Genomic DNA, 13,689 nt, shown 5'->3' on the forward strand with positions numbered 1-13,689 from the left:
CTACATTTCAAAAAGTACTTAATTGGTGTAACCCTACAACCCTCCGAGATCTCTGCACTCCTCCAATTCTGGCCTAATGCGCATCCCTGATTTGAATCGCTCCACAATTGGCGGCCGTGCCTTCAGCTGGCAAGGCCCTAAGCTCTGGAATTCCCTCACTTAGCCTCTCCGCCTCTCTACCTCTCTCTCCCTCTTTAAGACGCTCCTTAAAACCTACCTCTTTGAGTGCTAATCTCTCCTTATGTGGCTTGATGTCAAATTTTGTTTGATAACGCTCCTGTGAAGCGCCGTGGGACGTTTTACTATGTTAAAGGCGATATATAAATACAAGTAGATGTTGTTGTTGTAAAGCGCTTTGGGGCGTCAATGAACTCTCAAAGTCCCATTGTTATTTGTGTGTTTTTTTTTCTGGAGGGGGGATGTATAACTAAAATAAACCAGGGATTATTAATAATTAAAACAGAAAATGCTGGGAACACTCAGCAGGTGAGGCAGCATCTGTGGAGAGAGAAACAGAGTTAACGTTTCAGATCTGGGACCTTTCGTCAGAACCTTTGAAAGGTGCTTATTAACTTTTTGATTTTACTTCAAGCCTCTCCCAGTGCCACTGAAAATCTCCCACGCGTTGCGTGAGAGGCAAGTATTATAAACGATTTAAATAAAACTAATCAACTAGGCCGTGATACGGAAACTGTAGTGAGAAGGATAATTGGTGTGGGAGTGGAGAGCAGGAAGGAGGGAAGCAGTCGGTGCTCCGACTTTAATCTTCCAGATAAGGAGACCGATAAAGGCAGAGAGACAAGTAGGTTGTTGTTAGTTTCTCAGATTTCTCAGGGAGAGCGAGTTAGACAGGTATGAGACGGTAGAGGAAATATTCCTTTCATTTCCAACTACTCAGCTCTTTCAGTTAATGACAAAGGGGTTGATTTCACGGGTGTTAATTTACTGGGAAAAGGGAGAACCGATTGCAACTGGCCTTCATGTATTCTGCTTCACTTCCAGGAGTGCTATTGCCAGAGGGATGGATGGACCAGAGCTTTTCCCACCGCCTCCTCCGAGGATTCACAATGCAAACGGCAGGAGCCGGCGGGCTTCATCCAAGAGAGCGGGGACTCTGGGGATGATCTCCAACCCCAGGAGTCACAACGAGCAGGACTATGGCTCCCTGCTGAAGAGTTGCCTGCAGAGGCGCAGCTTGTTTGAGGACCCAACTTTCCCCGCTGACTGGACGTCCATCGGAGACAGCAAGGTCCAAGCGGCCCAGTGGATGAGACCCCATGTGAGTAGTGACTTGAGGCCTTGACCACTGGCCAGGCTTTCCTCCTACTGTTGACCACTGGCCAGACTTTCCTCCAACTGTTGACCACTGGCCAGGCTTTCCTCTAACTGTTGACCACTGGCCAGGCTTTCCTCTAACTGTTGACCATGGCCCAGGCTTTCCTCTAACTAACTGTTGACCACTGCCCAGGCTTTCCTCTAACTAACTGTTGACCATGGCCCAGGCTTTCCTCTAACTGTTGACCACTGCCCAGGCTTTCCTCTAACTGTTGACCACTGCCCAGGCTTTCCTCCAACTGTTGACCACTGCCCAGGCTTTCCTCTAACTCTTGACCACTGCCCAGGCTTTCCTCTAACTCTTGACCATTGCCCAGGCTTTCCTCCAACTGTTGACCACTGCCCAGGCTTTCCTCTAACTAACTGTTGACCACTGCCCAGGCTTTCCTCTAACTGTTGACCACTGCCCAGGCTTTCCTCTAACTGTTGACCACTGCCCAGGCTTTCCTCCAACTGTTGACCACTGCCCAGGCTTTCCTCTAACTAACTGTTGACCACTGCCCAGGCTTTCCTCTAACTGTTGACCACTGCCCAGGCTTTCCTCTAACTGTTGACCATGGCCCAGGCTTTCCTCTAACTGTTGACCACTGCCCAGGCTTTCCTCTAACTGTTGACCACTGCCCAGACGAGTCCCCCTGGCACCTGGGAGAAAGGTCACCTCACTGCTTTCAACTTTGTGTTGTCTTCAAAACTGAGTGATTTTAAGAATATTATGGGGCTTCCCTATCTGACCTCTGCCAACTATTGACACTGTAGCAATACTATAATTTTGTATATCATTGCTGTTTGTGGGAGCTTGCTGTGCGCAAATTGGCTGCCGCGTTTCCTACATTACAACAAAAAAAAGTACTTAATTGGCTGTAAAGAGCTTTGAACCGTCCGGAGGTCATGAAATGCGCTGTATCAGTGTAAGTATTTATTTATTTTTTAAGTCTAAAAGTATATACAGGGCCAGTGGAAATTACTGAGATCCACCTGGCCAGTGGTAAAGTTTGAATATCACCATCCGCTACCCCTGTGCTCCCAGTACTCTCCTGTATATATCTATCTCTGTATCTTTCTATCTCTCGCAGTCTATATCTCTCTATCCACCTGTTATGTTTACTCATTTTAAACACTCTCTGGATTACTAGTCCAGTAATATAACAATTATGAGGAGCATAGATAGGGTAGATAGAAAGGAACTATTCCCCTTAGTAGAGGGGTCAATAACCAGGGGGCATAGTTTCAAGGTAAGGGGCAGGAGGTTTAGAGGGGATTTGAGGAAAAAAAATTTCACCCAAAGGGTGGTTGGAATCTGGAACTCACTGCCTGAAAGGGTGGTAGAGGCAGGAACCCTCACAACATTCAAGAAGCATTTAGATGAGCACTTGAAACGCCATAGCATACAAGGCTACGGACCAAGTGCTGGAAAATGGGATTAGAATAGACAGGTAGCAAAATACTGCAGATGCTGGAAATCCGAAATAACAACAGAAAATGCTGGAAAAACTCAGCAGGCCAGGCAACATCCGTGGAGAGAAATTAGAGTCGATGTTTCGGGTCGAACCCTTTTTCAAAACTGGAAAGGAAATGAAATAGATCGAAGGCAGGGCTGCGATAGAACAGAAGAAGTAAAGAGACATTAAGAGGTATTCAAAACCAGACGAGATGGTAATAGGACAGTGGAGACAAAAGACGGCTTAGATTAGGTGTGAAGTGTACTGGCAGGATGAGAGACATCTCCATCTCTGGGGATAGGTTATCGACCAATATTCGCTACAAGCCCACTGACTCCCACAGCTACCTGGACTACACTTCCTCCCACCCCACCTCCTGTAAGGACTCTATTCCATTCTCCCAGTTTCTCCGTCTCCACCGTATCTGCTCCGACGATGCCACCTTCCACACCAGTGCTTCCGACATGTCTTCCTTTTTCCTCAACCGAGGATTCCCCTCTACCGTGGTTGACACGGCCCTCCACCGTGTCCGTTCTATCTCCCGCACTTCTGCCCTCACCCCTGCCCCTCCCTCCCGGAACCACGATAGGGTTCCCCTTGTCCTCACCTTTCACCCCACCAGCCTGCACATTCAACGGATCATCCTCCGCCATTTCCGCTACCTCCAAAGTGATCCCACCACCAAACGTATCTTCCCCTCCCCTCCCCTTTCAGCATTCCGTAGGGACCACTCCCTCTGAGACACCCTAGTCCACTCCTCTATCACCCCCAGCACCCCTTCCCCTTCGCCTGGCACCTTCCCGTGCAAGCGCAGGAGATGTAACACCTGCCCCTATAACTCCCCCCCCTTCCCACTGTCCAGGGCCCCAAACACCCCTTCCAGGTGAAACAGCGATTTACTTGTACTTCTTGCAATCTAGTATACTGTATTCGCTGCTCACGATGCGGTCTCCTCTACATTGGGGAGACCAAACGCAGATTGGGTGACCGCTTTGCGGAACACCTCCGTTCAGTCCGTAAGGGTGAGCCCGAGCTTCCGGTCGCTTGTCATTTTAATTCACCGCTCCATTCCCACTCGGACCTCACCGTCCTTGGCCTATTGCATTGTTCCACGGAAGCTCAACGTAAACTCGAGGAACAGCACCTCATCTTCCGATTAGGCACTTTGCAGCCTTCCGGACTCAATATTGAGTTCAACGATTTCAGATCATAACCTCGGCCCCTATTACATTTTTACTTATATTTTTGTTCCACCCCTTTGTTTTGGGTTTTCCCTCCCCCCCCTTTCCTTTTTTTTCTCTCTCCCACATGGCAGCTGTCTATCATCCTGCCAGTACACTTCACACCTAATCTAGAGCCGTCTTTTGTCTCCACTAGTCCTATCACCATCTCGTCTGGTTTTGAATACCTCTTAATGTCTATTCACTTCTTCTGTTCTATCGCAGCCCTGCCTTCGATCTATTTCATTTCCTTTCCAGTTTTGAAAAAGGGTTCGACCCGAAACGTCGACTCTAATTTCTCTCCACAGATGTTGCCTGGCCTGCTGAGCTTTTCCAGCATTTTCTGTTGTTATTTAGAATAGACAGGGCTTGATGGCCGGTGTGGACACGATGGGCCGAAACTCTATGACTCTATGTAACCTTTTTGTTCCTTGGAGTTAGCTGCTTAAAAATTTGTAGATGTAAAATTTGTAATGATTTTCCTGTATTTGAATATTTCACCTCTTTTTCTGCTGGATCATTTGGATTTGTGGCTCGATACAGAGAAAACAAGATTAGATATCTCATGTAGGCAAAAGGACAAAGAATAGTAATTAACCCTTTGGTGAAGCAATAAAGATCGGGGATGTGCAAAAGGCCAGAATTGGGGGAGCGCAGAAATGTTTTATTACGCAGTGAGTTGTTGTGATCTGGAATGCTCTGCCTGAAAGGGCGGTGGAAGCAGATTCAACAGTAACTTTCAAAAGGGAATTGGATAAATACTTGAAATGGAAACATTTGCAGGACTACGGGGAAAGAGCAGGGGAGTGGGACTAATTGGAGAGCTCTTTCAAAGAGCCGGCACAGACACGATGGGCTGAATGGCCTCCTCCTGTGCTGTACGATTCTATTGCTTCAGGAAGGAGGAACAGTCAACTGTTCCTACCTGTGGGGGCATTATCCTCTTTAAATGTGTGACCTTGTGCATCAAGGACATTCGAGTCGTCCTTGGATCATTGAATCATTTAGCTTCTCGAATTGGAAAAAAACGTTGGTGAATGTCTCACTTAAAAATAGGAACATAAGAACATAAGAAATAGGAGCAGGAATAGGCCACTTGGCCCCTCGAGCCTGCTCCGCCATTCAATAAGATCGTGGCTGATCTTGGGCTCAAAGCCACTTCCCTGCCCGCTCCCCATAACCCTTCACTCCTTTATCTTGCAAAAATTTGTCTATCTCCACCTTAAATATATTTAATGACCCAGCCTCCACAGCTCTCTGGGGCAGAGAATTTCACAGATTTACAACCCCCTGAGAGAAGAAATTCCTCCTCATCTCAGTTCTAAAAGGGCGACCCTTCATTCTAAAACTGTGCCCCCATGTTCTAGATTTCCCCACGAGGGGAAACATCCTCTCTCCATCTACCTTGTCGTGCCCCCTCAGTATCTTGTATGTTTCAATAAGATCACCTCTCATTCTTCTAAATTCCATTGAGTATAGGCCCAGCCTGCTCAATCTTTCCTCATAAGTCAACCCCCTCATCTCTGGAATTAACCTCGTGAATCGTCTCTGAACTGCCTCCAGTGCAAGTATATCTTTCCTCAAATAAGGAGACCAAAACTGTACGCAGTACTCAAGGTGTGGTCTCACCAATACCCATGTACAGTTGTAGCAGGACTTCCCTGCTTTTATACTCCAATCCCTTTGAAATAAAGGCCAACATTCCATTTGCCTTTTTGATTACTTGCTGTATCTGCACACTAACTATTTGTGTTTCATGTACAAGGACCCCCAGGTCCCTCTGAACAGTAGCATTTTGTAATCTCTCTCCATTTAAATAATAATTTGCTTTTTTATTTTTCCTGCCAAAGTGTATAACTTCGTACTTTCCCACATTATACACCATCTGTCAAATGTTTGCCCATTCACTTAGCCTGTCTATATCCCTTTGCAGGTTCTTTGAGTCCTCTGCACAACTTGCTTTCCCACCCATCTTTGTATCATCTGCAAACTTGGCTACATTACACTCGGTCCCTTCATCCAAGTCATTAATGTAGATTGTAAATAGTTGAGGCTCCAGCACCGATCCCTGTGGCACCCGACTAGTTACCGTTTGCCAACCAGAAAATTACCCATTTATCCCGACTCTCTCCTTTCTGTTAGTTAGCCAATTCTCTATCCATGCTAATATATTACCCCCAATTCCGTGAGCTCTTATCTTATGCAGTAACCTTTTATGTAGCACCTTATCAAATGCTACTGGTTCACCTTTGTCCACCCTGCTCGTTACCTCCTCAAAGAACTCCAGCAAGTTTGTTAAACATGATTTCCCTTTCATAAAACCATGCTGACTCTGCTTGACTGCATTATGATTTTCCAAACGCCCTGCTACTGTTTCCTTAATGAAGGGCTCCAGCATTTTCCCAACGACAGATGTTAGGCTAACTGGTTTATAGTTTCCTGCTTTCTGTCTCCCTCCTTTCTTAAATAGGGGTGTTACATTTGTGGTTTTCCAATCTGCTGGGACCTCTCCAGAGTCCAGGGAATTTTGGTATATTGCAACCAATGCATCCATTATCTCTGCAGCCACTTCTGTTAAGATGCAGGCCATCTGGTCCAGGGGACTTGTAATCTTTTAGTCCCATTATTTTACCGAGTACTATTTCCTTAGTGATGGTGATTGTCTTTAGTTCCCCGTTCCTTGTGGCCCCTTGATTATCCATTATTGGGAAGTTGTTAGTGTCTTCTACCGTGAAGACAGATACAAAATATTTGTTCAGAGTCTCTGCCATTTCCCCATTCCCCATTATTAATTCCCCAGTCTCATCCTCTAAGGGACCAACGTTTACTTTAGCTACTCTTCCTTTTTATAAATCAGGAAATAGTTGGGGCTTGTAATAAGGGAACAACTATAATCATGGGGGATTTTAACTGGACAAATCAAATTGGGCAGGGCAGCATTGAGGAAGAGTTCATAGAGTGCATTAGGGATGGGTTCCTTGAGCAGTATGTTACTGAACCAACCAGGGGGCAGGCAATCTTAGATCTGGTCCTGTGTAATGAGACAGGATTAATAAAAAATGTCCTAGTAAAGGATCCCCTTGGAATGAGTGACCATAACATGGTTGAATTCCAAATTCAGTTGGAGGGTGAGAGAGTTGGATCTCAAACCAGCGTACTAAGCTTAAATAAAGGAGACTATGAAGGTATGAGAGCAGAGTTGACTAAAGTGGACTGGGAAAATAGATTAAGGTGTAAGACGGTACATGAGCAGTGGTGTACATTCAAGGAGATATTTCACAACTTTCAAGAAAATATATTCCACTGAGGAAAAAGGGGCATAAAAGAAAAGACAGCCATCCGTAGCTAAGTAAAGTAATAAAGGATAGTATTTGACTGAAAACAAGGGCATATAAAGTAGCCAAATCTAGTGGGAGGATAGAAGATTGGGAAGCATTTAAAAGCCAGCAAAGAATAACTAAAAGATTAATTAAGAAAGGGAAGATAGATTATGAAAGTAAACTAGCAAAAAATATAAAAACAGACAGCAAGAGTTTCTACAGTTATATAAAAAGAAAAAGGGTGGCTAAAGTGAATGTTGGTCCCTTAGAGGACAAGACCGGGAAATTAGTGGTGGGGAACATGGAGATGGCAAAAACGCTGAACAAATATTTTGTATCAGTCTTTACAGTAGAGGACACGAAAAATATCCTAACACTGGACAAACAGGGGGCTATGGGGGGGGAGGAGCTAAACACGATTAAAATCACGAAGGAGGTGATACTCGGTAAGATAATGGGACTAAAGGCGGATAAATCCCCTGGACCTGATGGCTTACATCCTAGGGTCTTGAGAGAAGTAGCGGTAGGGATTGTGGATGCATTGGTGGTAATTTTCCAAAACTCCCTGGATTCAGGAAAGGTCCCAGCAGATTGGAAAACTGCAAATGTAACGCCCTTATTTAAAAAGGGAGGTAGACAAAAGGCTGGAAACTATAGACCAGTTAGCCTAACATCTGTGGTTGGTAAAATGTTGGAGTCCATTATTAAGGAAGCAGTAACAGGACATTTGGATAAGCATAATTTAATCAGACAGAGTCAGCATGGTTTTATGAAGGGGAAGTCATGTTTGACAAATTTGCTCGAATTCTTTGAGGATGTAACATACAGGGTGGATAAAGGGGAACCAGTGGATGTGGTGTATTTGGACTTCCAAAAGGCATTTGACAAGGTGCCACACAAAAGATTACTGCACAAGATAAAAAATCACAGGATTGGGGTTAATATACTGGCATGGGTGGAAGATTGGCTATCTAACAGAAAACAGAGAGTTGGGATAAATGGTTCATTCTCGGGTTGGCAATCAGTAACTAGTGGTGTTCCGCAGGGGTCAGTGCTGGGACCCCAACTCTTTACAATCTATATTAACGATTTGGAGGAAGGGACCGAGTGCAACATATCCAAGTTTGCCAACGATACAAAGATGGGAGGGAAAGCAGTGAGTGAGGAGGACATAAAAAACCTGCAAAAGAACATACAGGCTAAGTGAGTGGGCAGAAATTTGGCAGATGGAATATAAAGTTGGAAAGTGTGAAGTTATGCAGTTTGGCAGAAAAAATCAAAGAGCAAGTTATTATCTAAATGGAGAGAAACTGCAAAGTGCTACAGTACAAAGGGATCTGGGGGTCCTGGTGCATGAAACACAGAAGGTTAGTATGCAGGTACAGAAGGTGATCAGGAAGGCCAATGGAATCTTGGCTTTTATTGCAAGGGGGATGGAGTATAAAAGCAAGGAAGTCTTGCTTCAGTTATACAGGGTACTGGTGAGGCCACACCTGGAATACTGCGTACAGTTTTGGTTTCCATATTTAAGAAAAGATATACTTGCTCTCGAGGCAGTTCAGAGAAGGTTCACTCGGTTGATTCCAGAGATGAGGGGGTTGACTTATGAGGAAAGGTTGAGTAGGTTGGGCCTCTACTCATTGGAATTCAGAAGAATGAGAGGCGATCTTATCGAAACATATAAGATTGTGAGGGGGCTTGATCGGGTGGATGTGGTGAGGATGCTTCCACTGATGGGTGAGACTAGAACTAGGGGGCATAATCTTAGAATAAGGGGCTGCCCTTTCAAAATTGAGATGAGGAGAAACTTCTTCACTCAGAGGGTAGTAAATCTATGGAATTTGCTACCTCAGAGAGCTGTGGAAGCTGCGACATTAAATAAATTTAAAACGGAGATAGACAGTTTCCTAGCTGATAAGGGAATTAGGGGTTACGGGGAGCGGGCAGGGAAGTGGATGTGAGTCTAGGTTCGGATCAGCCATGATCCTATTGAATGGCGGAGCAGGCCCGAGGGGCCGTATGGCCTACTCCTGCTCCTACTTCTTATGTTCTTATGTTCTTACCTGTAGAAGAACTTACTGTCTGTTTTAATGTTTCTTGCCAGTTTACTCTCATAATTCACCTCTCTCTTTATTATTTTTTTAGTCATCCTTTGCTGTTTTTTTAAAAATTTCCCAATCCTCTGGTCTCCCACCAATCTTGGCAACATTGTATGCCTTCATTTTCAATTTGATACCATCCTTTACTTCCTTAGTTAGCCACGGATGGTGCTCCCTTCTCTTAAAATCTTTCTTTCTCACTGGAATATATTTTTGTTGTGAGTTATGAAATATCTCCTTAAATGTCTGCCACTGCATTTCAACTTTCTTACCCTTTAATTTATTTTTCCAGTCCACTTTAGCCAGTTCTGCCCTCATGCCAATATAATTGCCTTTGTTTAAGATCAGGACACTGGTTTGAGATACAACTTTCTCACCCTCCAACTGAATTTGAAATTCAACCATGCTATGATCACTCTTTCCTAGAGGATCCTTTACTATGAGATCATTTATTAATTCTGTCTCATTACATAGTACCAGATCCAAGATAGCCTGCTCCCTGGTTGGTTCCATTACATACTGTTCTAGGAAACCATCTATGAACTCCTCCTCAAGGCTACCATGGCCAATTTGATTTGTCCAATCAATATGGAGATTAAAAGCACCCATGATTATTACCGTACCTTTTTTACAGGCCTCCATTATTTGTTGATTGATACTCTGTCCAACAGTATTGCTACTGTTCGGGGGCCTGTAGACTACGCCCACCAGAGACTTTTTCCCTTTATTATTTTTTATCTCCACCCAAACTGATTCTACATCTTGATCTTCTGAGCCAATATCACTTCTCACCACTGCCCTGATCCCATCCTTTACCAACAAAGCCACCCCACCTCCCTTTCCCCACCCCACCTCCCTTTCCTTTCTGTCTATCCTTCTGTATTGTCAAATACCTTGAAATATTCAGTTCCCAGCCCTGATCACCTTGCAACCACGCCTCTGTAATGGCGATCAGATCATACCCATTTGTATCTATTTGTGCCGTCAACTCATCCATCTTGTTACGAATGCTGCGTGCATTCAGATATAGAGCTTTTAACTTTGTCTTTTTACCATTCCTCCTTGTTTTGGCCCCATTTTCTGTTGCACTCTTATTTTTAAACATTCTGTCCCTTCCTGTCACACTCTGGTTATTATTTCCCCCTTCTCTATCCTGCTCTATTGCTTTCTCATTTCTCATTGACTTTTTAAATTTCCGCTCACCTGGATCCGCCCCCCCACTCTTTAGTTTAAAGCCCTCTCTACAGCCCTAGTTATTCGATTTGCCAGGACTCTAACCCCAGCATGGTTCAAGGGAAGCCCGTCCAAACGGAACAGCTCCCTCTTATCCCAGTACTGGTGCCAGTGCCCCACAAGTCGAAACCCATTTCTCCCACACCAGTCTTTGAGCCACTCATTCATTTCTCGGATCTTATTAACCATATGCAAATTCGCTCATGGCTCAGGTAGTAATCCAGAGATTATTACCTTTGTGGTTCAGCTTTTTAATTTAGCCCCTAGCTGCTCAAACTCTCTCAGCAGAACCTCTTTCTTTGTCCTACCTATGTCATTGGTGCCTACGTGGACCATGACAGCTGGATCCTCCCCCTCCCACTCCAAGTTTCTCTCCAGCCCAGAGGAGATGTCCCTAACCCTGGCACTGGGCAAGCAACACAGCTTTCATAGAAACATAGAAGATAGGAGCAGCAGTAGGCCATTCGGCCCCTCGAGCCTGCTCCGCCATTCAGTGCGATCATGGCTGATCATCCAAGTTCAGTACCCGGTCCCTGCTTTCTCCCCATACCCCTTGATCCCTTTAGCCTTAAGAAATATATCCAACTCCTTCTTGAATATATTTAATGAATTGGCTTCTACTGCCTTCTGTGGTAGAGAATTCCACAGGTTCACCACTCTCTGGGTGAAGAAATTCCTCCTCATCTCTGTCCTAAATGGCTTACCCCTTATCCTTAGACTGTGACCCCTGGTTCTGGACTCCTCGACCATCGGGAACATCCTTCCTGCATCTAGTCTGTCCAGTCCTGTCAGAATTTTATAAGTTTCAATGAGATCCCCTCGCATTCTTCTAAACTCCAGCGAGTATAAGCCCAGTCGACCCAATCTCTCCTCATACGTCATTCCTGCCATCCCAGTTATCAGCCTGGTGAATCTTTGCTGAACTCCTTCCATGGCAAGAACATCCTTCCTCAGATAAGGCGACCAAAACTGCACATAATACTCAAGATGTGGTCTCACCAAGGCCCTGTACAACTGCAGCAAGACATCCTTGTTCCTGTACTCAAACCCTCTCGCTACTAAGGCCAACATACCATTTGCCTTCTTAACTGCCTGCTGCACCTGCATGCTTACCTTCAGCGACTGGTGCACACGGACACCCAAGTCTCGTTGCACTTCCCCTTCTCCCAATCTATTGCCATTCAGATAATAATCTGCCTTCCTGTTTTTGCCACCAAAGTGGATAACCTCACATTTATCCACGTTATATTGCATCTGCCATGCTTCTGCCCAATCACCCAACCTGTCCAAATCATCCTGGAGTTTCTCGGCATCCTCTTCACAGCACACACGCCCACCCAGCTTTGTGTTGTCTGCAAATTTGGAGATATTACATCTAGTTCCCTTGTCTAGATCATTAATATATATTGTGAATAGCTGGGGTCCAAGGACCGATCCCTGCGGTACACCACTAGTCACTGCCTGCCACTCGGAAAAAGACCCGTTTATTCCAACTCTTTGCTTTCTCTCTGCCAACCAGTTCTCTATCCAAGTCAATACCTTGCCCCCAATCCCATGTGCCTTAACTTTACACGTTAATCTCTTATGCGGGACCTTATTGAAAGCCTTCTGAAAGTTCAAATACACCACATCCAGTGGTTCTCCCTTATCTATTTTACCAGTTACATTTCGGGACTCACTCTCTCGGATGCAGAGAACAGTGTCTATACCCCTAACTATACTATCCCCTACCACTACAACATTTCTTTTTACTCCTTCCACTTGAATGGCTCCCTGTACCACGGTGCTGTGGTCAGATTGCTCATCCTCCCTGCAGTCCCTGCCCTCGTCCACACAGGGAGCAAGAATCTCGTACCTGTTAGACAAGGCCAAGGGCTGAGGCTCCTCTATCACTAACTCCTGGATCCCAATACCTGCCTCGCTTGTAGTCACACCCTCCTGTCCCTGACCATGGGCCAAATTGGAAGTAATTACTCTAGTGGGTGTGACTGCCTCCTGGAACTTAGTGTCCAGGTAACGCTCCCCCTCCCTAATGTGTCGCAGTGTCTGAATCTCGGACTCCAGCTCATCAACTCTGAGCCGAAGTTCCTCGAGCAACCAACATTTGCTGCAAATGTGGTCGCCTTGGACCTCAATGGTGTCCACCAGCTCCCACATGCAACAACAACACATTGCCTGGTCTCCCATCTCAATTAATTAATTTTGTTTAAAAATTTGGAACACGTATATCTTTTAATCTACACCAAGGCACTTAAATTTAGACGCCCAAGATTGGGGAAAAAAAAGCGAGAAATATAGAAATACTCACCAACCAATCACTTACCTGCTTTCTAGTGACGTCACACTTCGATTACTTTTTACTGTTTTTCACTCACCGGTCTGTTGTAGTTGCTCACCTGGTCTCTCGCTCACCTGGTCTCTCGCTCACCTGGTCTGCCGCTCACCTGGGCTCCCACTCACCTGGGCTCCCGCTCTCCTGGTCTTTCGCTCACCTGGGCTCCTGCTCACCTGGGCTCCCGCTCACCTGGGCTCCCGCTCACCTGGTCTCTCCCTCACCTGGGCTCCCGCTCACCTGGTCTCTCGCTCACCTGGGCTCCTGCTCACCTGGTCTGTGGCTCACCTGGTCTGCCGCTCACCTGGTCTGCCGCTCACCTGGGCTCCCGCTCACCTGGTCTCTCCCTCACCTGGTCTCTCCCTCACCTGGTCTCTCGCTCACCTGGTCTGCCGCTCACCTGGTCTGCCGCTCACCTGGTCTGCCGCTCACCTGGGCCCCTGCTCACCTGGGCCCCTTCTCACCTGGTCTCCCGCTCACCTGGTCTCCCGCTCACCTGGTCTCCCGCTCACCTGGGCTCTCGCTCACCTGGGCTCTCGCTCACTTGGGCTCCCGCTCACCTGGGCCCCCGCTCACCTGGGCCCCCGCTCACCTGGGCCCCCGCTCACCTGGGCCCCCGCTCACCTGGGCCCCCGCTCACCTGGGCTCCCGCTCACCTGGGCTCCCGCTCACCTGGGCTGCTGCTCACCTGGGCACCCGCTCACCTGGTCT

General features: G+C 46.3%; 1 protein-coding gene across 1 annotated transcript in view; it reads left to right on the forward strand.

The window, feature by feature from the left end:
- The first annotated feature begins 680 nt into the window (after positions 1–680).
- LOC147113119 (calpain-14-like) overlaps positions 681–13,689 on the forward strand; it is a 47,017-nt gene continuing 34,008 nt past the window's right edge. Inside the window, exons 1-2 of the mRNA XM_085998009.1 lie at positions 681–802; positions 1,003–1,279. Coding sequence (XP_085854135.1) covers positions 1,022–1,279 — 258 coding nt within the window. The 5' untranslated portion in view covers positions 681–802; positions 1,003–1,021. The remainder of the gene's footprint in view (positions 803–1,002; positions 1,280–13,689) is intronic.

The sequence above is a fragment of the Somniosus microcephalus genome, chromosome 9 (genome assembly GCF_052327205.1).
Source record: "Somniosus microcephalus isolate GS21.2 chromosome 9, FLI_Smic_1.0, whole genome shotgun sequence".
NCBI classification, from domain to species: domain Eukaryota; kingdom Metazoa; phylum Chordata; class Chondrichthyes; order Squaliformes; family Somniosidae; genus Somniosus; species Somniosus microcephalus.